General features: G+C 41.3%; 1 protein-coding gene across 3 annotated transcripts in view; it reads right to left on the bottom strand.

The window, feature by feature from the left end:
* The window catches only part of WDFY4 (WDFY family member 4), a 161,983-nt gene that overhangs the window by 46,627 nt on the left and 89,370 nt on the right, over positions 1-25,986 (bottom strand). For all 3 annotated transcript variants that reach the window (XM_074591165.1, XM_074591164.1, XM_074591167.1), the window contains exons 40-46: positions 18,091-18,168; positions 16,991-17,194; positions 16,123-16,174; positions 14,521-14,687; positions 4,134-4,282; positions 2,881-3,001; positions 316-401 (exon numbers count right to left, since the gene is read on the bottom strand). In XM_074591165.1, coding sequence (XP_074447266.1) covers positions 316-401; positions 2,881-3,001; positions 4,134-4,282; positions 14,521-14,687; positions 16,123-16,174; positions 16,991-17,194; positions 18,091-18,168 — 857 coding nt within the window. The remainder of the gene's footprint in view (positions 1-315; positions 402-2,880; positions 3,002-4,133; positions 4,283-14,520; positions 14,688-16,122; positions 16,175-16,990; positions 17,195-18,090; positions 18,169-25,986) is intronic.

Here is a 25,986-nt window from a genome sequence, read left to right as displayed (position 1 = left end):
AGCAGCACAGCTACAATTGCAATTTGCTGGGATGCAGGGACATAATATACACTGCTGGGTGCTAGAAGAGTCCTACACATGCATTAGCTCCCTTGATAAATCAATGGCTATATAATGCTCTGAAGAATTCCCGGGTCAGCAAAAGAAAGATTTGATAGCTTTGCTTAAGTGTAACCCATTAAAGACCAAGGAGCTGCAATTGAAGAAAAAGCCCCTGGAGCAGCAAAACACAGACATCTGAAGCCAGGATAAATAGGGGTGATAGAGCAGGAGTGTCACCTGGGTGTTCACGTGTTATTATGAATTAGTGATTACCTCTTAAATATCTTATTTCGGTCGCTGTCATGGAAGACAAGAAATCTGGAGTAACCATTTTTGAAGAATATTTCCAAGGCGATCTCCTGGAAAGGCAAATCAATTACAGTGTGAAGAGCTGCAGAGCAAAGCCCAGTGCTGCAAAGAGTCCATCATGGACTGTCCAATTCTTCAGGACTTTGGAAAAAAAAAGCCTTGACTTCATATCAAGTGTGAAGAAGTGTAGCAAAATATGCGTAATATTCCCAATTTCCCCAACTGTAGGAATGGTCCTACTGGGTTGACTAGGAGTTCAAATGCTTCTCTGAAGCAAAACCAAACTCCAGATATTGGTTCCATCACCTGCCTCCTCCCTGCTGGTTTTGAAGCATTTTTATCTTGAAATCTCGGTGTGATTAACAAGACACTAGTAGCATTAACTTCTAGTTAGGTGAGAAAGATGACATGAAAAGGGGATGCTAAATAAGCATTTTTTTTTAGAAAGCAACCATACTGGTTTCTAAACGAATAGTGAGCTCAACAAGAAATGCCAAAATAATTTCTCTTGACTAGAAGCAGCAGAGGAGGAAGGGGAGTTTACAACATTTCTCACTGAAGCTTTAAAATAATCGAAGTAGAAAACTTTGCCCCCTTTTTTCTGCAGTGTCTCCACACATTGTTATGTTGGGCATTTGCATATAACCCTGTTATTTACTCAGTGAGTGGTCCTTTTTTCCCCAAAGTTGGTCAAGTAAAACTATAAATATCACATAGTGTCTGGGAATCCAGACATGAGCTTCAATCCAAATGTGGCAGGTGCAATACAAACCTAGAAATACACCACAATGGCAACTGCCCCATACATGATTCACAAATGAAGTACAAAGCAGAAAGGTAATATGAGAGCAGCTATGACAATAAACAGCTTGCAGCATTTGCTCTGAACTTCAGCTTTCCAAACCAAGTCTGATCAAGTGTTGTCATTACAGAATTGGGCCATGTGGTTTCACAGTTTTTGCTCTGAGCTGGGCTATGTGCATGAACAGGAGATCAGCTCTGTGAGGCACAGGAGCTGCCTAAACAGCTGATCCATCTGCCCTGCAGGAAAAGCACAAGGAATCAGTTTTCTTCTTTTTCTGCAATATTGTTTCAGAGTAGTTTGTGGCATGGCATCCCCGTGCAAGAATTTGAGAGCTTGATATAGATACCAGAGTTTTCAGTTCATTAATTGAAACAAAGCAAAAATAAACAAAGAAAAAAAAAAACACCGAAAAAACCCCACCAAAATAAAACAAACCCAGAACCAAAAAGCCACAAAAAATCCTCAAACCAACAAGCCTTGTCTTTGCCCTCGGTCCATTCAAAGACTGTTTTTACTCATCTCCATTTTATACTTTGGATCACACAAACCATTTCCATCTCACATGTTTAAAAAAAAAAATCCATGCACACACAAACGTGAATATATAAGAAGCCAGCAAGATTCCACTGGTGACTTTGATGCTATTCATGAAACAGAAGAAGTGCCAGTTCTGTTGCCCAGATTGCTTACCAGTCATGTAAGAAAATAAACCTCATGCAGTTACTCAGGAGACCACTTAACATACCTATACATTCTTGCAGAGCGACCCAGCCATTGAGATATGCTATATCCTGAAGGAAGTCTCACCTACTAAAATTGTCCATTTTGCATACATAATTAAACATAAAATAAACCAGGACTGAGTCACATATGAGTGCCATACTACATAAGACCATTATCAGCCCCATTTTCTCCAACTTTTGAATTTTCTGAATGATTTCTTAATTCCCTGTTGAATCTCAGCCTTCCAAAAATGGATTCAAAACAACAGTAACTAGTTATGGCTGCTTCAAAACTCCATATTTTTGTCAAATGAAATCTGTGAATTACTATTTTAGACTTTACCAAAACCCTCCAGAGCAAGTACAGGCTCTAGTGCTGCAAGGAGCTCTAGCTACAACTCTTCTGTGATTCTCATCACAGGCTCATTTAAACCAGACAAAACTAAAAGGGCACCAGGCCATCAGTAATGAGCAGCTTCTCGGTAGCACACCTAAAGACACAGAGGATTCAAATCCTCTGCTCCAACTTAGGATTCATTTATTGACTCACATGCACAACTTGAAAATTATTCCAAGAGGACTGTGTACACGTTACACATACCCATAATCCACTGATGTCCTAAACTACTTAAGTCTGTGGGAGCTGAGTATTACTGAAAGTCAGACACTTACTGGGAGCTTCCATCAAAACTCAGGAACTTGACTTCAAGTCTTATTTTCAAAAACATTGAGATAAACTGTGAAGTTGTGAACAACTGCGATTAGTTGTTAGACTTACAACTGATGAGCCAACCACTCCGGTAAGGGTCCTTAAACACTCTTGTGAATATAGGAAGGAGTTTGTATTACCAAAGGCTAATGAAGCAACGATGGGCGTAAAAGCATTTTGGGACTCAAAGAGATCTCAGCAGTCTTAGTAAAAATTGTGCAAGTAGTTTTCAGTCATACGTCATTATTGCTGTTGCAGCTGTCCCTCAAATGACCAAGCATGTTAGTTCCTACCTGCAGAAGAAAGCGCATCAGATGAATCTCTTTGATATCATGATACGAATAACGGGAACACATCTGATCTCCCACAGCATGATCTTTATGACATAAGTTGAAAATAAAGGGATCACTGATGCTAGAAGAGAAAAATATAAAGAAAGAAATAATAATTTGAAACAAAAAAGATCAAGAGAGCCTTCATGAACATCCAAGTCCTCACTAAAGAAGAATAAAAATACTAAGAGATAGCAAGATCAATTGGGGCATACGTGAGTTGAAAACAAAGCTAAATATTGAAGGTGGACTTTGTACTGGTTCCCAAAATAAAATAAAGAGCTTGTGGAGACTAAGGGTAGGTTTGGAATTATTTTAGTGCACACAAATAGGCAGACAGCAATGTTTTGCACACACTGAAGTCTAAGAAGCAGCAAGGGAAGGAGCTGGGTGGGAGAACCTAAAAGCCTGGGTCAAGGGCAAGCATCATATGGGCATACAGCTATTATAAACAGCAATTAATTGGAAATAATAATTAAGTAATTAATTCATTGTTACATTAATCGTGTACATGTACTGCAATTGCTATCTACAGCGTTGACCATAGAAAATCCGTTAGAAAAACAACAACCTGAGCTTTTATTGGACCCAGTCTAATTGATCCTTAAGTCACTTGATCAGATTGACTGATATTGGACTTAGGAAGAATCGGATGCAGAGCAGACAGTCAGGGAATAAAAACACTGAGTTACTCACTGTCCCACTGGGCTTTGCACATGAGCACAATATGCACAAAGAGCTAAGTCTCACAGACTCATTTTCAATATTGATTAGTTTCAATAAATCATGAGTCAAAGATGATAGCAGTGTGCCAAATATTAATTATGATTCTGTCTTGGAGAAACAAACAAAAAACTTATGAGACAATGAAGCTAAAGGCTCTTGTAATGACTGTTCCATATGAATAAAAGATGGGAGCCAGTCAGAAACATTAACAACACTTTAAAAGAATTGAAAAAAGCAACCTATGTGTTAGACTGCCCACCATCTCCATCTGTTGGAGCTGAGAGTTCTTGTTGCACCTCCAAAGCCTGTCAACAAGCACCTATGTTAGTTATGTTAAACAATTCTGTAAACAGATGGAAAGGATGGCAAACTTCTTGCTGTGCTAACATCCCTCTTGAAATGCCCCCTTAGTTTGTGCAAATTCAAGGTACCCATGTGTCAATACTGAAGTTAATCAAGCATATCTCTAGGAGGATAGAATGACTTACCTGGACAAGCAGTGGCGTGTACAGTAGACTTCTTCTAAAGGGGATAAAACAAAGCACTCACAGATGTAAAAGTGCTCTTTGCCAAAAAGCAGCACTCCTTCCAATGCCGTATGTCCCTGCACAACTGCCACAGAGCACTTGAACGTGACCTAGTATGGAAGAAAGTATAATGAAGCCAGGAGTGGGTAACACAGGAGACAGGGACAGCAGGGAGCAAGACCCAGTGATGCAGAAGGACATATGTTTGGACCAAAACAGCTGCCATTTTGATTGGGATGCAGCCACAAAATCACCATATGAGTGATAGTGCATGCCTCTGTGGAACTAGTAGTGGAAGGGTCTGATGCCCTCTTCCCCCAGTAAATCTGTTCCTTTCCCATCTATCTGTGGCTATATGACGAGCCTGCAAGTGTTGCAGGAGTTAGCACTGCAAAACTTTGTTCGACAGCAATACTTACTACACAGGCAGAGGGTTGAAGCACTGAAGAAAGAAGTGACTTACAAAACATGATACAGAAAAATAGTGGCATTTAGTAAATATATGTCTATTTAGAATACGGAGAAAAGGCAAATACTTTGATTCAGATCCCAGTGAAATCTATACTTGAAAAAAATCCTGCAAAGGGATCCCAGGGAGCAATAAGCAAGGACAGGATTTAATACTCTAGGTATCTACCTCACCACATCCAGCTGAATCAGCATACAATGGATTGAAGTCTCAGTAACACGAAACTCCTTTCATTGGCACTTTTCTTTCCTATATTATACAGAAAGCCAATCAAAATATATGATTCTATGATTCTAGTTGTCTTAAAGACGAAGTTAAACATTCTGGAATAGTTTAAAAAACCTCCCTTGGCATCCTAAGACTCACTTTCCTTTTCTTTCTCCTGAGCAAATTAACTTGGCCCTTAAAATAGAGGAATTTCTAACACACAATTTAGAAACATTGGGAATTTTTCAAAGTAATTCTTCAGTCATATGCCAGATCATAGAAAGTTTTCTTGGGAATTGACCCGTTTTGATAAAGAAAAAAAAAAAAAAAAAAGGCTTTTTTCTGGAACAGTTTCTATGGCAGAGAGATGGTGTAGAAAGGAAAAAGACCAATACGGAGACCAGAAAAGCCCAACTACCCATAAAATTGCGTGGGCTGCGTGGAGGAAGCTTAATGTTCTGATTTTAAATCAAGCAGTAATTCAGTGCAAAGAGCTTCCACAACATTTAAAGGCATGAAGTTCCTTATTTTTCTTGTCTGTTGATTCAGTCTTCTATATACACTCAGCTCCAAAAGAGCAGTCCCCCGGTTGGCACAGTCAACTGGGAGGATCAAGGTCAACTCACTGCTGTGCCCAGTTTGGACCAGAACTTTGAACACTAGGTACCTCCTCCATTCCCACGGAAGGAGGCAGGAACCAATCATCAGCCTATTGGCCCAGTTTCAGATGAAGTACTCTCTATTTGCAAAAATCCCTTCAAACATTCATACTACAACAAAACACTAACACTCCCAAAATCTTAAAACACTAAAACTACCTTACATACTCACTGCTGAGCTCCCCTTGTAAATCAACACAATTCTGAACTACATACAATCCAGAAACGAGTGTAAAATATTGCAAGCTGATTTCATATGAAACTGCAAGGACCAGAGTGCTGCAGGCAGAGGGATTGGATCTGAGAGGTATTTACATAACAGGAAAGTTTGCCGGTTCAGAAAACTAGTGCAATGTTCTTGAAAGAACTGACTGACAAGTATGAGAAGTGTCACAAAGTCTGTTTTTTCTCTTAAGATCTCAATGATCTTACCTCTACCAAACTTCATAAGAACAGAAGTCCTGTATTATTTTTTGTGCATGCAAAAGTGACCCAGAAATAGCGTTGGTTCTATTACATCATGTAAAGTCTACATGACGGTATATAGAGTAAGTACGGTTCTCCTTTGCTTTTTACCTTTATTCCTATGTCACTATTTCTGGAACCACATCTACAACCTTCCATGCCTCCATCCCAAAATACACACAGGCTAACTCAGGTGTGCTGAAACCTGCACTGCTACAGGAGCTTTCAGTCTTGGCTGCAAGCATAACATAAATAATAAATTCACAAATAATTGAGATCAAAACTTGTTCCTACATGTTTTTTTAATTTTTTTTTACTGAAAAGCAATTATTTTACCAACAAAATGGAGGGGGGATCATTTTGAAATCACTTGAGTACACACAGAAGGTTGTTTTCATTCTGGGACTGAAAAAAAACAACCATGGAGATTTCTGTGGATAATTTTTGATGAAAATACCTTGAATCTCTCTCTTTCCCTTCTAAATTATTTCTAAGAGGAAGGCAGCGTTTTTCCATCACCTCTCCTGCAGATCCCACAGGAATGCCTGTCTCTGCAAGGATATGACAAACTCAGAACTCTCTGAACTGGAATGCCTGTGTGTGTACGTGCCATTATGTGGTTAGAGGCATGTATACCTGCGCTGAGAATACTGGAGAATTCTGCTCACATTAGAGAACCACAGGGTTTCCTGAAGTAATTAAATAGCAGAAAGATTACTTCTTCCTGAAAGGAAGGTAACTGAATGTTGAAGCATCAGGCAGTTGTGTAAAATTGCTAAAATGGACACAGGTTGAAATCCAGACTTTAAGAAATCCACCTCAGCAAACCCAGCCCATATGCCCGAGATCACGTGTGGTTTTGGGAGGTGCGTGGATTGTGAAGGGGACCTGCTTATGATCATTAATATGGTCTGGCATAAATAATCACTTTGTTACTCCGCCTAAGGCAGGACCAGGTCACGTTAGCAGGCCTTGAAAGGGGAGAGAGCATGTACTACTTTTTCTCAAACCTTAAACTCTAAGCCCCAGTACATTCTGTCTTTTGTACTATACCACCAGTAACAGTCATCTGTGCCAAATCCATTTCTTCAATTTTATGTTATCACCCCCAGTAGAATTAAATACATCTGCACTGTTAGAAATACTAGAGCCCTTGGGCTGAGTCAGTTGTTCTCATTTAGGGAACGGGGCTCATTTTATTCCAGGTGATTAATAAAAATCTGACAAAGAGGTGTACAAGAGAACCCCCACCAGGACAGTCTTGTACCTACAAGTCTTGCATTGAAACACAAAGAAGCCTGAAATTACCATAGATTAAATAAAAACTTTCCTTTTCTGTCAAAACAGAACAGAATCCAGTTCACTAGCCACTAGAATCATTAATCAATGAAGCCAACATGACATAAAATAGTTGAATAATTACCTTCCAAGGTATTGCCCAAAGCCCTGCGTCTCTCAATTGCTGTGTTCATTCAGATGTATGAGGGAATTAAAGCTAAAGGCATGGGATTTTTTACTTGTTTTTCGGAAGAGCTGTTTGTAAGTGTTTCAGTTGCGTTTAAGCAAATAGACATAAAAGCATATCTGCCCTGGAGTTCGAGAGGCAGATTTCCAAAGGAATTACATGCCTGAAGATAGTCTTTACACAGTTTTCAAAGACACTGGAAGAGGTTAACCATCGATTTCTGCAGACTCTAGGAGTGTTAGCATGGCCACTCCAGGGAAAAATACAATGCAAGGAAATTAAAGTCACAAAACCATGTCACAGGAACACAATTACCCATACCACACAATCACCTGAGCATAGCATTTTTACAGAATGGGTACAAAAGAATGGTACTCCAAATCAGTTCAAAGTCCATCTAAACAACTATCCTGTGTCTTAGCAACAAAAGCTTAAGGAAAGGGTATAAAAAACATGCCAGGTATGCAGTGATTCTTGATCTTCATATACCTTCTCAAACAGTGGCTTAGGGACTTCCTGAAGCTCCTTCCTCCTCCTCATTGTCACATCTCATGTTTCGCTATAAACACTCACAGCTGTCTCTAGTCACTTGCTCAGCAAAAGGTACAAAAACTTTGCATGATACACATAAAGCAATGCACCCAGGTAGCACTGCAACAGGAATCATAGAGATGAAACCTGTAGTTATACACTCTTTCTGCCCTTTCTGTGGTGTATTGAGGAATCCCAGGGTGCATCAGCTACAGGACCTGTAGCTACAGGACCTGTCAGTAAAGCACGGTCAGTGTTATTTAGGGCCACAGAGTTTAAAAATAACTAGGACTACATGAAATCAAATACATTGCTTTCACAATTTTTACTAGGGAAAAAGACATGTTATCAGTAAGCGAGAGCAATACAGGTCCACTTCTCTGTGCCACTCACAAGACCTTTCCTGCAATGACTGTGTTTGCTTGTGGTTGAAGTCTCATCTTACTTGGAAACGATCACACACGCGTCTCATCAATCACAACTTAAGAATACATGACAGGTTGCTTCATTCTCTCCAGCTGCTCAATGACCAAAGGAAACTAAATCTACCTGACCTAGTCTTTAGGGGTAGGGGCTCTAGGCTCAAGTTTGGTCACATCTGAACTGTTACAAACATTGGATCAAATTTCTTCTGCTCAGACTGAAGTGAAACCATTACAGTTGCTAGAAAGAAAGTCTTGTAGTCACAAATTTGCTTTGAAAGACCCAGGATACATTCCATTTTTTCAGGTAGCCTCCATTCACCTTCCCTCCCTTATTCCGCTGGAGGAAAAACCCCATGCAGGTGGTGTTTCTTCAGCGTGCGCTTCCCAGGTTTTAACAACTTCCCAAATGCCGCAAGGAAAGAATATCAGACATTTAGCAGAAAGGGAGGGACAGCAGAAGAAAGTTCTTGTCTTGTACATGGTCATGGACGCTGGGACTGCTCTTTGTCCTTGCTTTTGGTGATGAAAGCTGCCATCTGTCCCGGCCCGTCGCCAGCCTGAGAAGCTGGCATCTCTTAGCTGATGACAGCATCTGGAAGCCAGTTCTAATAGGATTGTGCTCATACCTCTTGCACACCCAGACGTCTCTGTCTCACTCCAGGCTCCTCTCAAACATAAAATGCTGCCAAAAACTAATATGAGCCCTTAACTTTTCCCTTAGGTCAGTTCACTCAAGTTTATGCCCTTCCCACTGCTCCCATGACTCTCTCAGGAATAACTACAGCAAAGTCTGCCTGCTCCTTACCCTGCTGCATCATTCTACAGAAAGCAACTAACTGTTAGGGGATCAGCTGTGCTTGCTTGAGGTGGTAGTCAGGACCCTGGGGTTTGTCAGGAGCTCCGCAGAGATCTAGGGAGCAGCTACAGCCTTACAACTGAAAGATGTTTTGGTTTTTTTTTATCAAGGCAAAAGCCTAAAAAAAATCCACAAAGCAGCAGATATGAAGGGGAAATACTAGGAGGTATCCATGGAGCGCAAGCAGCATGGTGAAGGAGCACATCCAGAAGAGCAGAGATCTGACTAAAGCTGCTCTGATTGTTGGGTTTTTTTGTGACACAGCATGAGTCAGATCCTGTCCTTTGCACCTACTAGCACAATTTTTCATTGAGCTGGGGTAGGGGTAGAGTGGCATGGGCTGGGGAAAGGGATCCCAGCAGCCTCTCTACTGCAGCAGAAACCCAGATAGGGAAAGTCAGAGGAGTAATCATCTGCAACACCTTGTCCTTCTGCAGGTGCTCCCATCTGAACAAAAGAAGAGTTTCAGCACTCCTTCCTGCAGTGAGGTAGCCATTGCAATCTCTGCTCCTGCAGCGGGAAGAGGAGAAACTGAGGTGCAGAAAAGGGAAATGGCTTGTGCCAAGTATTTAGCTTCCTAATCCTCTGGTTCGACCACAACAGCTAGTCCCTGTTCCCATTGCACACCAAGCACATGTAAATTTCTTTACTGCTGCATCCTCACACTGGGATAAGGTGTAACACTGCTTCCATGAAAACAGGCTGCCTTGCTGTCTTGCATAGCTCTGAGGTATGTGCAATACCCCTAAAAACACTGGCTCCACCAAGTGGATGCAGAGCTGCCGCACCATTCTGCGGGTCCTAGATGTTGAACCTTACAGCTGCTCCCTCTTTCAACTGAGCTTGTTCTTTAATCAGCTCCTTTCTCCCAACCATGGATTCTACTCCCTCTAGATGATTTATGGTAGTCCCTTCTATTATTGTCCTTGGCACCTCCTGTGCTCTCTCCAGACCCTCCTTCAAGGAAAGACATTGTAGCCAGATTTCTGCTAGGCCATGCCCACTTGTTAACTTCAGATTCATTACCCCAGCTGCTTGGATTTCTTACCATCTCAAATGACTTGCTGGCAAACAGAGGTTTACTTTTCTCCAAAATTCAGAATTCCCACACCAAAATCATTCCCCAAGCCTTCCTACGCTTTCTTCATCTATTACATGCTAACCACACATTAACAACCTGGCAGGACTACTTTAGGTTTGTAAAGATCAGGGATGCAATCCAGCAGTTGGGGGCTCAGGTTGCAGACGTAAGAATCCAATCTCCCTGTCTCTGCTGGTAAACCAGGGTTATTTAAAGGGCTGGCTCTGGCTTTTGGTAGGCAAGTTGATTAGGTCAGAACAGGTTCCTATCTGCATTTCTCTTGCACAATTCTGCGGCAGCACATGTTGTATAACACCATCCACATCACATACAACCTCTCCTTCCATGCCTGTGGTGTGTACAGTCTCCGTATACTGAAGATACATGTAAAATGTATAACCAAGGAGCCAGGGTATAACACAGTTCAGCAGCTTCTGAGAGGACAGCCCTGAAGGTAACACCTGTAGATCTGCACCTGCAGTCTGATATATTCATATAGTGAATTGCGCACATTGACTTCTGTGTGCAAGAAAAAACCATCTTGTGCACATACACATAGATACTACTTTACACTACTGGAATTACAACACCAGTTCCAAACATTCAGCAATGAGGTGACTCCATTCCCAGCTTTGAGTTCAAAGTCACATTTTTCCCAAGCACACCAAGAGCAGTCCTTTTACCCAGCTTTTACAAGTAGTCTGTAAGGGAGGACGTGAAACAAAATCTCAGCTATCAGCTCACCATTTTCCTTTAGTCTGCAAACAACGGCCCTGATCCTCCATCCCTTGTGCCTAGACTCTCAGCGCATGTGTGAGCCACAAACATCTACAACTCCTCTGAATGCCCACTTACTTCTTTATGTACCTCCATAGAGCCAAAACACAACAATGGCCCTCTGCGTCTTGAATTTTACCAGCACTGGTGCAGAGTATAGAAAGAAACAGGGAAAGAACAGTAAGGAGCCTCATATAACTGGAAATAACACTACATGTCAGGTAGGGTAACTGCAGAGGAGAGACTGGGACTCTCTGGGCAAGGGAAATGAGATGAGATCAAGAATCCTGAGAATTGGAGGCTGTGCTATGTAGGTGAGAAGAATGGGACAGATAACTCAAACACAATAGGAATGCAGGGGCAGCTGAGAGGGGCAAAACAGCTGAAGCTAAACTTCAAGTAATCAGGAAAGAAACTGTGCTCACCACAACACGCTGTCCCTTCCAAAGGCAAGGCCAGGACATATGGTGGAGGAGATTTGAGATTCTTTTGCAACCTCCTCCCTCTACAGTACAGGACCATATCCAGGATCATAATATACTCCTATCCCCTCCGGTTGGCACTTCGGCAGACATCATTATAAAAGCCTGAAAGGCACTAAAGGTGTTTTCTCTGGCAGATGTCAATGTGATACCCACAGCTTTCAGCAATTCTGCTGCTGGCCTGCTATTCTTGGGAGGTCTGATAGAGGCTTCTATTTTCAAGCTTTGGGAACGTCACACAATTTAAGAACGCATTATTATGATCTACTATGAACTACATAGTCTTATCCTCAAAAGTCAGCCTGAATTCAGACCCTTTGTATATGCATTATGTTACCATTTAACTAACAGAATTAAACACTATTTTTTTCATAGAGCCTGCTCAGGATGGGCATATTCTAGTGATAAACTAACACTGTGTAAGGAAGATGACTGGAATCTATAGCAGTCCTGCTAGCTGCAGAACACAGAGGGTGCCATTATATGTATTACAAGGATCCTGGCCAGAAGAGACAGACTTATGGGTCAATACAACTAAATACTGCTTTGAAGGTATGCATTTGGATGTACGTACCTTCCACCCTATGTACTAGTAAAGCAGAAGGGATAGTTTTATGGCAAAATCAGCAAGTGATTGTGTCATTAAAGGCTATAATTGCACAGATTAATTTCTTGATTTCTGGCATTTCCTAAATTAAGAGTATTTGACTTTTAAATCTGGGACATGCATTCCTCTGTGGGTAGTTTAGTGTGTAAAAAAAAGCAACAAAAAAGGACATGTCCAAAGGCTGAACTTTGCACAGTCTGTGTGTTGTTCAAACACAGAGTATGAGTGTTCCCTCATACAATTAGTCTCCACTCTGCCAGAGACTAACCTTCACCACTCAGTAGCTTCCTTCCTTAGCCTATACTAAAACTGCATCCATTTGCTTTCTCCTTTATAGTCCCTTTCTCTCGCAGTCCAAGTGAGAAATACATTTTGTTTAATACTTAAAACCAATTTCACAGAAATGCCTAGAAGTATTTTCTAGTCCATTTTGCAAGCAAGATAAAACAAAAGACTAGATATTAGCATGACAACACCGCACCTGTATCCATATTCTCCTGATCGAACTTGCTGAGAATAGACTGAACCAACGTCAATAGCATTTGATCTACTGCTTCTGCAAAAAGCCATCTCACATATCTGAACATGTACAAAGGTGTCTGTTTAATAGTAATGCAAAAAAATAGCACTGAGTGACATTATAAAACAATGACCACTTTCCAGAGAAGTGCTATCCCTGTGTTCCAGAAATCAATCTAATATCTGCCAAAGCATCACAATGACTATCCTGTGCAGTGCAGTAGGTAAGATGGTTCCAGTTGCCTGCTTAAAGTGCAAAGAGCTCACAAGGCAGCCATTTACAAGGCAGGACTGCAGCGCACTAAGTGAGCGCAGGACAGCTAATGTCACCCCCTACTGCTTTTTTTAATACTTCTGTCAGCGCAGCAACACAGTGACTGCTGCTGGAAAAAAAACATGCTTGGCATTTCTGACGGCTTCCTGCAGAGTTACATGGAGAGGAGACAGACAGCCTGAAGGCTCAAAATGAGATCAGCACACGGAAAACGCCTCACATTTCCATGCTTGTCTCCTTCTGCTGGGGAGAGGTATGGGCCGGGGGGGGGGGGGGGGGGGGGGCGCAGGGGTGGGAAGGAGGAGGGGCAGGGAAATGAGTTACGATGAATTATGATGAATTATACTCTATAAACAGACACTGAGGAAGCCATCATGTTAGAGTGCACGAATGTGACCCCTGGCCACTTGCAAAGCATCAAGAAAAGCTGGTGATGGTATTGAGACATAAAAATAAAATAATTATTTCTATACCTATGTACAACTATCACAGCACGGTGATGGCTGAGTTTAAATACTCCAAGACTGACTCTTGACTTCCACTATAGGATGCTAACTCTGGGGCCAACAGGGGGAATGATGCCATTGGAAGAAACAGGTACACTGCAAAAGATCAAAGAGTGAAGCCAGGTCTACTCATGACAAAAATCTCTCACAGTCCTGCGGAAAATGGCTATGTGCAGTGAATAGCCAACATCAAGGATTTGATTTGGATTCACCATTGTAGGGACTATGCTGAAAGTGAAGGGCAGGTTGCTGACTTTCGAGCAAAGAGATTAAATTGAGAACACCGGATGAAAGTAACAGATTCACCCCTATTTACTCCACAGCTTGTCTCCTCTCCCAGTGTTCCTGAACCTGCCTCTTCCTTATGCCGGGTAGAAACCTGGGAGAAGGGCATACAGTCCAGTACAAGAACAAAGAAGGAACAGCACCGTTTTGACTAAATGACACACAACAGAAACATCAAACAGGAAGTAGGGAAAGTCTCTATGGCCTTAGAGGGAAGAATCTGTCCAGCACTCATGGGGTGGCAGAGAAGAAAGAGGCATGTGAAGGGAGGAAGAAAACATTTTCTAGTATTCAGCAGGAAGAGATTTTAACTAGCAACCTATGCAAAATTGGCACACTCTTCCACAGGTAATAAATAAATTTGATCCAGGCACTGCTCTGAGCATGAGTAAAGGTGAGAAAGCAGGACAGGAATTCTCAGAGTCTCATAATTTACCATGTCTTAGGCAAATTCAGACAATACTGTCTCACAGGTATGAGAATACCTTGGTCGCATGCCCAAATTTTTTTCTGTTACTTCAAAGAGTTAACGGTAAATGCTCTTCAAGAATAAGTCTATATAGGAGCTCATACAGAGGCTGGAAAACTGCAATTGCTCTAAGGAACAGGTAGCGATGATGTTTACTGTAGCCTGAATCCACCCGAACCCCAGGCTGAAAGGAACAGATAGGCCTCCACATCCAATTCACCCTCTAAAATGCCATCTCCCCAGAGAAAGTGTTGTAGTTCATCTTTCCTACCTTTTCACTCTCTGTAAACTCCTGCAATATAATTTGTCTCTCCACACACAATTCAAAGAAGTCTTCTGAATGGAAACTTTCATGTAGAGCAGGGAAGAATGTTAGCTGGTTACAATCTGATCCCTTCTTATCCATCTCCCTTTCTGCTCCATTTAATGTCAGCTCTCCTATATCAGTAATAAAAGAGATTGCAGTTTTAGTGGCAGTCGGATGACATCAAAAGCATTTGCAATTTAGATTTTCACCCAATCTGTTCTACCTTGGGAAACAGCATTATTTATCTACCAAAAAAAACAGGCAAGAGAAAAAAATCTGTCGCTGCTTGAAAAGGATGCTTAGTTCAGGGAACCTAAAACGGGTAGCTGCACTTAGTCACAATTCAAACTAAATTCCTATAATCGCTGAAGATTTAAAAATATTGAACAAATTTATTTATTCTCATTTCCGCACTGTGTTGGGCTGTTCATCTGACAATCAAATAATTTAAAAAAAGAAGAATCTGTTCACATACATGAAATCAGGAAAAATTGAAAATGGGAGTCTTTTGGGGACATGCACTGAGCAGGATCTTAAGAGAACCCAAGGACACACAATCTGCTCATATCTTGCCCACGCTGTGTCCCAAGTTTTGCAAATTCATGCCGTGCACACGGTCAGGGTAGGAATGATCAGGTTTCTGATTGAGGTAGACTGTAACCACTCTCATCCAGAAACTACGTAGTACTTCAGTCTTGTTTGGAGTCTAGAACAATGAGCTCCCGTATCACTTGATTTCTAGGCCCTACCACACTATGAAGTATACAACAATACTGCCTATTTCCAACAGTGTACACTAGAAGCTTGACTTGGAGCAGCCATACAGGAGGCTGAAATCCACTACCTTAGACTTGGCTGACATTTCCAAACTACAGTTCTTAATGTGTTGGGTTTTTTCTCCCTCCTCTCTGAAAAACTGGTAACTTCTGTATCGTATTTCACCACGTCCCACCCCATTCTTCTACTGTCTCACATAACAGAAAACCTGGGCTTGGAAAATGAAAAATGTTGACATACTGGAAAGATCTGGTTCTATTTTGAACAGTGAAAAACAATTTGACAAGTTAATTTTCTTGATGATTTCCTTTCACTCTATAATTTTGTCCACATTCTTGGAAAGTTACAATTCCTATTACCACTTCTCCGAGCCATGTATCACCTGGTTTTAAATACTATTTCAGAAGTAGAACTGAAGTGTCTACTAAAAGTGGGGAGAAAGTCTGCACTTTTCCTTCTCAGTTTAAGCAGCTGGAAGCTTTCCAGGTGCTCAAGAATGCCCAAAGGTTTCATTTCAAGATAGCTTTTTGCTTTCAGGTCTTACGGGTTGCAACAAGAGAGAACAAATTCTGAAGACAGTTTATATACCACCTATAACAATAACATCAGTCTTTTCACAGATGTTCAAGTCACTTTTTAGCCCAGACCACTGACAATAAGTTGTTTGGGTTTTTTTACTAGATGATTTCTAGATGAAATTCTGACCTGCAAGTCCATACACTAACTCTAATTCTCTTTGGCTGCTAGAGTCCACTCTCTTGATGATTTAGTTTAGCTCTCAAAGGTTACCTGGATTCACTTCAGCAGTGGGGGTTGTTTCATTTCTGTTTCCTAGGAGAACCTGAGAAGAGACTAGGTATGATTAAAGTGGAATATGCAGGCAGGTAAACATAACTTAGAACCTCGTTGCAGAGAAAAAACAGATTTAGAACTACGTTGCAAATAAATGCCTTGGAAATTCAAAGAAACTAATTTGAAAGGGCCCAAAGGAACAATTAAATGTAGGAACAAATGTCAACAATTAAGCAAAAGGACTGTTGTCTTTCCAAAGACGACCCTGCATGAGGCCAGTTCTGGGATAAAAATCATACCACTCAGGTTACAGGAAATTGCCAGAATCCAAGCTTCCCAGAAAAGCTGAAAATGTCCTAGAGAGGGGAACCTACTGATGTACTAAAGTGCTTCAACTTCTGGTTGATAGGATTTGGCACATAGACACTATAGAGAGTAGTAAATACGCCACACATACAATTCAATGCTTAGTTCAAACCACTCTAATTCCCCTTTTGATCGTCCACCAGTTCTAGCAGCCCTAGTAAGCGTAAGACTAAAAGACAGTGCAGCCTTCTAACTGGACTCTGTTGCATACATTGGGAAGTGCTATACCCTTGAGATATTACAAGCAGAAAAGTATGGTCGGGTTATGCTCTCATCTGTCTTGGGACTTCTTATACCAGAAAAAAGGGAAAATCATTCTGTTGCTGCTCAACACGTTGCAGTCCCTCTTACTCTCTCAAAAGCAGACCCGTTCAGTGGGTTTTCTATGCATAGCCCAGCATATTGATGAGTAAGGTGACAAGAACCAGAGGAAAGAGGTGATGATAAAATCTCCAGCAACTGCTACAGAAATTGTGAACCTCCTGTAAAAGCTTTCTACCTCAGTCTTCATTTGCATCATTGTCGCTCGGGTGTTCACATGCTGAATCCTCCTCCTCATTCGTGAAGGCCCTTCATAACAATCAAGAATCCACCGTGGCTGTAAGGATCGTGATGCATGTCCCCACGGGCCACTTCCGTAGAAAAGTTCCTCCTCAAGTATCATCCAGTCCTTGGCTGCTTTGCTGTAACCACACTGCAGCACCTGTGGGACAGAACCACTTTGTGCCACTTTTTGCACACTTCCCTCCTCCCATCCAGCAGTGGCACCACTCCAGTGATTCAGGGGGATCTACTACTGCAGACCCAGCAAACATAGGTCCAACTGTCTACTGAAAGTGTGCTGTGGGAGATGTTATCATTCAAACTAAGATACAGTGACAAATATAAGCATGCCACAAACTTCAACCTCCTTGAAAATGGCTACTTTCACTAGATTTTCAACTCAAAAGCAGTGAACCAGGAGAACAGCATCACAGAGGTTTTATTCACTCCAGATTTTCCCTACTGAACATTTGTGTCAAGTGGCAACAACCGTGCTCACTGAAAACACAGTCTGAAAGTCTCAGTCAGAAGTGTACTGTCCTCCCTCCAAGCATGGCATAAGTTCAATTATTTATATTTAGAAGGCGTGTGCAGGGGGCTGGGGGGTACTAAAATATCAATTTAAAGGAGAGAAAAAGTTAGAATTTCAAAGAATGAAAAGCTTATTGGTCTCTGATGGCCAATTCTGAAACAGAAACGTAACTGTGAGATTTTACAGGCTATGAGCTTGAGACCACTTGAAAAGGTTTACTGGCTGCTAAGAAAAAAAGGTCAAAGTCCTCAGTTTCATTTCTGCCATTGTAAGAGTGGAATAATTTGTTTAAACAAAAGAAAAAAAGGCTCCTGAAGATAAAATGAGGATCTGCAATCTGATTGGTGAGTGATGCTGTATCACACTTCAGTGGTGATGTCAGGAACAGAGTACTGACTCATTAAGTCTCAGCATTTCTTTGGGCATACTACTCATCTCACTGATGAAATTAATGATTTCTCAGGGTAGTCCAAGAGCATCCTTTCAACAACAGGAAGCTGTTGCACAATATTCCTGTTCTTTACCTGTATGTGGTTCTTGTACAAAGAGGCATACAGCTCCTGCCCAATTCTTCGGTACCGTTCCATACATGACACAAATCCCTAGAAGAAACATCAGAACATATTATACCAAGCTGCTGCAGGTGCAAACTCTGTGATGGGCAGAAGCAAGCATTAGCTGCTCTGTCTTTCACAAGAATAATTAGGGAATATTAGGGAAAAGCCTGTGTCTGTGTGTTTGATGGCTATCCAGACAGTATAGTGATGAGGCAATCATCTGAGAGCAAGTTGCACACTTCGACCAGGAAGACAAACATTTTAACAAGGGTCTTTAGTGGAGCTATTCAGAAGGAGAAAGAAAACAGCAAATAAAATTTAAGGCTTCTCCTTTTGGAGCTGAATTAGTTAGTAATGCAAGTAGCCTAAATGACAATTATCTGTTTTAAAGAGCTTGACTGAGGTAAGGATCTGTAACAACACACCAGCTCCTTGCTGCATAATAGAAAGTGTGAACAAAGGAATGGTCCATGTCCCCCTTTTTGCAGACAGGAAACAAACTGTTTCCAAAACATTTTTGAGATTTAGGAGCCTAAATCCTATGGCAACAAGTGATTTGGAGGATAAATACACTATTTAATGGGATTGAGATGCAGAGATGTCTGAGCTAGCTCTACAACCAGAAACTTGTAGAGCTGTGCCCGTGCAAGACGAAACCCGTTAATAACTGCATCTGCTCAACCACACAGCACAGACATGCCCTAAACCCCAGTGCTACTCAGATGTTTCTGGAAATACATGTTTTCTAAAGCAGCCTCACCGAACTCCCTGGACACCTTTCCTTTCCTTCCAGAATGCACTAGACTCACAGAACAGTGAACCTACATTAACCGTCATTTCATCTGCTGTTTTATTGGAATGAACTTCTCAAGTGAAGGGTCTTTGTGCAAGTACAAGACTGATGAACTGCTGTCGAGAGATTATGAATTGCATTCCCCACTCTGCAGATTGTGATGTGATCTTCAGCAAGACATTCAATTGCCCTAAACCACCACCTCTCCAACCACAAAACAGAGACTATAAATACTAACGTCAGAGTTACACAGGCTAAGATCATGAATAATGGTCCAGTGTGGTGGGATCCTTAAACTCAGGGAGTAGGAAAATGAAACAGGTTTCATTCTCTTCTTACCTACTTCACCAAAACCTACAGGTTTTGGGGTCACAAGGTTCACAGAGACAAGACCTATACAGAACACAAACCAGAGAATCTCAAGCAGCATGAGACTTCCTTTTCAAAAGATCAGCAGAAACATTATTAAACTCAATGAAAACTCTCAGGTGCCAAACTAATATCATGCAAATAACATACAATCTGGGATATTCACTATCATACTAATTTCTCAAATTCACCTGTTAAACTTTAATCAAAGACAAGCTTTCAGCTTTGAAAGTGCTAGGTTTGTTCCCCCCTTTCTCCTAGCCATCTATGAAATTCTGTGTCCCAAAGAGACTTGAAGTATTTGTTCTCATGACATTTTTTTTGCCCAAGCAGAAAGACAAAGCATATGGAAAGGCTGTGTGTATAGTTGAAGCACTGAACAACTGAGTAAGCTACTGGCTTGTTTTATCTTATTGCATGAAGGCAATTGAAGAACCAGCACAGGACTCTCCTGTACGAACAGGCTGTCCATCGCTCACAAGACTGTTCTACAGTCTCGTAGCTCAGACTTTTCTATGCAAACACAAGGACAGCTGCTTCATCAATTTATTTCCTTGCTCGGTATCTCTTCCTGTGACTGCTGACAAGTAGCTACTGGGAGTTCGGTGTCAGAGCCTTCTTACTAACAGTCACAGGTAAAAATTCCCCTGTTTGACAGTGTATTTCCTGGAAAAAAGATTGTAGCTATCCTATTACAACTACATGATGGCATGTCTGATCTTCTGGGCACGCTTGCTTTAAAGTTTCCCAAACCTCAGAAAGAGCAACTTTTTTTTTTTTTTTATTGAAGTCAATGGTATAACACATTGGGACCTGACTCAGGATGATGCTCCTAATCGCTACTGAAAGAAACAAAATCCCAAAAGTCACAGTATCCAAATAAACCATAAATATCTATTCCATGTGCCAGCCAAACATGTAGGAAGGATTCAGCCTCACTTGAACATGATTTTGAAGTCAAAATAAGATTGCTTTCCCTTCCCAGGAACTTACAAAAGGTACAAAGCCATGAAATAAAAAAAAAAAAAAAGAAAAAAGAAAAAAGAATCAGAGTGGCCAGCCATTAACTGCATTACAGAGAGTAGCAGAACTATCTGTTCCTTTCATAAATTCTTGAGGATTAGAGGTGGCAGAGAAGGCAGAAGCTGTTCGGAGATTACACAGGAGAGGTCAGAGTCCTCCCAGTGCCATTTGAAGGCTCTCATGCCCACCCGAGCTTCGCTGACAAAGGTGAGACGGCTATGAGCCGCAGCATGAGGCTAAACTAGCTGTGAAAGTCCCAGCCTCTCACTACCTAAAGCCACAGATCAGATGGGTAACTTTTAAATGCATTGACTGTGTCACGCTGGCAGTGATTCCTCACAGCAAACTGTCTGGCTGCTGCTTGCACTGTGCTATAATTAAGTTAACACACAAGGTCTATGTGGTGTGCCGATTACTGCTGGCTGCCAGCCAGGTCTGTATCCCTGCCGCGAAGTCACATTTATTGGTGTTTCCCTGCAGGAAGCTCCTGTTTTACACTGATGAAAGTCATTACATTTTTGTTTGTTTAAAGCATCATTAAACCTGTAATCACAGTTGCGGCCTCACAAAACTATTCCATAATTCATATAAAACTCCCATAAAGACTGACCTAGAAAGCGACAGCATCTCTGTGCTGTTGAGCTGGGCTCAATACAGGAGAAGGGCTGATTTCCCAGCTCTATGTGGGCATAGAGTAAAAGCCTTTCAGAACAGACAACTAATTCCTCCAAGAAGCAACAACCATTTCAGATACCCACAGGCCATTCAAGCCGACTCAGTACTCTACTGGCAGCTGTTTCAAAGTTGCTCATAGTCTGTATTTTGTTCACGGCCACCAATCAGACCCCTAAGGTCAAAGTCCACATCACAATGATTCTCACTGTCTTCACAGAACCAGCTCCTAACCTTTGAAACATATGAAGGGTCCTAAGGAGGAAAAATTCTGCTAGCTGCTTCTGGTGAACTGAAGACTAACCACTTTGGCTTCTAAATGAGCTAGCCATCTTCAACCAGATGAACATGTCCCTGATGATCATCCCCACAGGAAAACCATCTGGTTGTAAAATGAAATGAGCAGTTAACAAAATTGGAGATGACTGTGATTAGAAAAAAAACCAAACAAACACAACAAAAAAACCCAAACCAACAAACAAAACCAACACCTGAAAAAGATATCTAATAAACATGGAGAATATAGACCAGGCTATTGTTTATTAAGTGTTCAGTCAGAACAATTACACTGTAAGGTTTAATGAACAGCTAGTCCAAACAAGTTTCTAACAAATAAACATTTTCCATTAAAAATTGTAGGTGATTGTCTTTTAAAATGGCAACTCTTTATGCAGTAGATTAAATACAATAGTGCCACAGTGTAATATCTATCTTGAACAAAAATAGTAGGCCAGCTTTGATAATTTTTATATTGCATAACATAATAAAAGGTTTGAGTTTCATATGCAGAAAAGCAGGTGTAAATGCAAGAAATATGACTTGCATTCTAAGGAAAAGCAGACTAAAAGACCATATTGATCCATCCTGGACTAAAAATCTGAGTATGATACCATATTTTAAGTCTTTTTTTATACAGACTTCTCTACTTTGCAGCCTTAGACAATCACATTCTAAGTAGAATCAGGTCATTCTACTGCCTCTGATTCCCCAGCAAATATTTAGAGCTTGAAAAGGTGATGGAATTTACAAGCTATTTCCCTATTAAAAAAAATCAAACCACAGAATCAAAAAACATTTCTCCTCTTGCTGCCTGGAGACCTCATGCAAATAGGAGAGAAAATGATTAGCTTTGGGGAAAGGTAAAACCAGCAAGGAGAAAAATGCTGGCAAACAGAGAAATTAGCATGCCAAAAAAAATAGAGAGTGGATTTTCTATAATTTCTTTCAACTAAAGCAATCAAAAGGCTGCTTGTAATAAGAAATGATTGAAAAGAAAAAAAAAAAAGGTTGAGGTGTGACTTTTAAGTTAACAATTCTCTACTGAGCTCTGGAAAGTTTTATGTCTGATTTTTTAAATTATATATTTTATGTATATATATAATCACTTAGGACTCCTGCACCCCATAAATATTCAGGCTCGCCATAATAAACTCATATTGCATGATACAGACGCTACACATGCCACAGCTCTTCCCTAAATAAACATTATGCCATTGGAGCTCTGCACTCTGAGGCTTTCTTTGGGGAATTAAAGAACATATATGCACACAAAAGTACGTGCCAAAGCTCTTAATAAATAAAAATAAGCTTCAAGACTAAATAATTTTGGACTTGGAAGACCCAAAGGAAAAGCCCAGATGTCCAGACCCCTCACAGTGCCAAGTGAGCAATCCCATGGATGATAGTGAGAATACCCACATACTTGTTTTGCAGCATGTGTTTTAGTCATCTGTTGGTGAGGACTAGAACTAGTGATATTAGTCTACTACTTTAGCTCTTCTGAGCAAATAAATATTATAAATATATAAGCACACACAGTAAAAGCATTCATATAGCATCTTAGCTATAAGAAAAATACCTACTCTTGTACAGTACTTTTCACCAGTACATCTCAGAAATCTTTATGAAAGAGGTCAAAGTTTTTAGCTTACAGATGGGGAAACTAAAAACAAGTGAACTTCTGGAACATTCTGCCGCTAAGACTTGGTTGCGGGGAAAGGGTGGTGGTGATGGGGCAAACCCAACCTGAATTAATTTGAAACAGCCTGATAAGCCCACAAAGAGGATGTATATGTTGACAGCATGCAGTAGCGGTAGGGGAAAACAATTTGACAAACCAATTTAGAAATCGCTTCTACTCTTATGTTCCCAGTGCCAGATTGTATTCTAATATAACTGATTTACCAGACATTAGATCTTATATCACAGGAAGAGTCCACATACCTTATTCCCCTAACCTGGGCTTTTACAATTCTACATGGAAGGTTTTTCGATCTAATTACAGCTATTCAAGCAATCACTAGGTTTTCAGTAACTACTTCACGGGCATAGAAAAAAAGAACAGCAGGTAAGGAGCTCTTAAGGACACAACAAACTACGTGTAAACAGAATCACAGAGTCATGGAATTTTTTCAGTTGGAAGAGACCTTTAAGATCAAGTCCAACCCTTAACCTAACACCGCCAAGTTACCACTAATCCATGTCCCTCAGCACTACATCTATGTGTATTTTAAATACCTCCAGGGATAGTGACTCAACCACTTCCCTGGGCATCCTGTTCCAATGCTTGACAACTCTTTCAGTGAAGAAATTTTTCCAAATGTCCAATCTAAACCTCCCCTGGCGCAACTTAAGGCCATTTCCTCTTGTCCTATCGCTTGTTACTTGGGAAAATAGACCGACACCCACCCCACTACCACCTCCTTTCAGGTAGTTGCAGAGAGCGAATAAAGTCTCCCCTCAGCCTCCTTTTCTCCAGACTAAACAACTCCAGTTCCCTCAGCCACTCCTCATAAGACTTGTGCTCTAGACTCTTCACCAGCTTTGTTGCCCTCCTTTGGACAAGCTCCAGAACCTCATTGTCCCTCCTGTAGTGAGAGGCCCAAACCGAAACACAGTGTTCAAGGTGCAGCCACATCAGTGCCGAGTACAGGGGGAAGATCACTTCCCTCGTCCTGCTGGCCACACTATTTCTGATACAAACCATGATGCTGTTGGCATTCTTGGACACTTGGGCACACTGCTGGCTCATATTCAGCTGGCTGTTGACCAACACCCTGAGGTCCTTTTTCACCAGGCAGCTTTCCAGTCACTCTTCCCCAAGCCTGTAGCATTGCTTGGGGTCGTTGTGACCCAAGTGCAGGACCTGGCACTTGGCCTTGTTGAACATCATACCGTTGGCCTCAGCCCATTGATCCAGCCTGTCCAGATCCCCCTGTAGAGCCATCCTAACCTCAAGCAGATCAACACTCCTGCCCAGATTGGTGTCATCTGCAAACTTACTGAGGGTGCACTTGATCCCCGCGTTCAGATTGTTGATAAAGATATTAAACAGAACTGGCCCCAATACTGAGCCCTGGGGAACACCACTTGTAACGGGCCACATATGCAAATAGTCTATGTGACAGTGGCAAAAAGTTCGTGCATGGCAGAAACAGATTTGATGACCCTGATTCAAGAAATCGCTGTGTTTCAGGATGCATATACTTTGCAACTTATATGTAGAGGTTTTCAGCTACTGAAGGGGGACAGATTTGCCTTTAATAGAAACATTTAAGATATAAAGATACAGATCATATATATGCATCACTTGGAACCTAAAAGTGGCAATTAAACATACTTAAAACCACTATGGTGATGACTGCAAGAGGGAAACAAGAAATCAGCATCATTAGAATGAGAAAAATTACATGATACTAACATGATACATGCTTCCCATCTTGACCCAAACAGAAAAGCTGCATTTTTGATGAAATGGAACACTAAGGAGATGCTGTTTTATAAAAAGCAAATTGTTCAGTTTCACTTACGCATATATTTCCCAGCGGCTGAACATTAAATGGCACCCACCTGTGGTGCAGCATTGCTCCTCTCAGCAGCCCCATATCCCAGCTTGGTCCTCTGGACTGCATGCCCTAACCAGCATGGCTCTCCTGTCACTGATGATGTGACTTAGGGAGGAGACACTTTCTTACAAAAGCAACTGATTTTTGCAGTCACCATCTAAAGCCAATCTTTTTTAATGGAAAATTCCTGAAAGACTATGACTTACATAGCTCCAGAGACAGATTATCAGCAGTTCAGTTTTGAGCCTAAACTCTTTTGAGGTGTAAAAACTATCTTCTTGTATTCACTTCAGTTCTTATGCTCTGCCTTTTTCCACATATCTAACCAGAATTTCCACTCCTGACATGCACAATGAAAGCCCAATACTTCTGGTCCTTTCCTGCTAAATCACAGAGAATAAGTCATCACTCTTCATCAGCCTTGCAAGCAGAGGATAGGATTACAGCTAGCGCAGCAGTTTTTCAGAGAAGCAGCTGAGTGTTATAGTGAATTACTAGACCTGGGTGAAGTCTTCAATTCACCAGCCCTGTTGTATTCAGACACTGGGCCAAAGCACGTAACATCTCCAACTCAACTACTGCTACTAAATCTAACATGGTGAATCAGAGACCAGGTACACCGCTACCCTGGCAAACAATAAGCCACCATCTTGTGACCAGACTACTTTTCAAGTAATTGACTATGCACTAGGAAGCGAGTAGGTTCATCTCATAACAGGAAAAATTGTTTCATTAGTCACCAGGTAACAAGCATTAAGCTAAGGCAGACAATGTTTTCCTTAGTAGATTAAAGAGCAGTTTGTCCTAGTCCTTTGCATACACTCTCCACACTGAGGGTTGTTTGCAGGCTCTTTTGAATCACAAAATTGTTTATTGCCATGTGGATTTTATTGTTGCTTTGCCAAAATTCATTTAGCTTTTCAACAGACTGTAGTTCCAGCAGTTAAGTGTTGCATGGAAGCTTCGTGCCTCAACCCACTAGGAGGCTAATGCACAGTGCCAACTGCTCCTAAGGATCATGGATGGATTCCTGGCATTGCCAGTTGGTTGGGGAATAGCAAACTTAATGAGAAAAGCCTCCATATTTCAGTGCATCATAAATGTACCCACACACAGGGGTGGGTTTCAAGAGGATAAAGCCAAAGTATGGTGTACATGTGA

Source organism: Larus michahellis, chromosome 6 (assembly GCF_964199755.1).
Source record: "Larus michahellis chromosome 6, bLarMic1.1, whole genome shotgun sequence".
Lineage (NCBI taxonomy): Eukaryota > Metazoa > Chordata > Aves > Charadriiformes > Laridae > Larus > Larus michahellis.
This window is presented reverse-complemented; position numbering and strand designations above follow the sequence as displayed.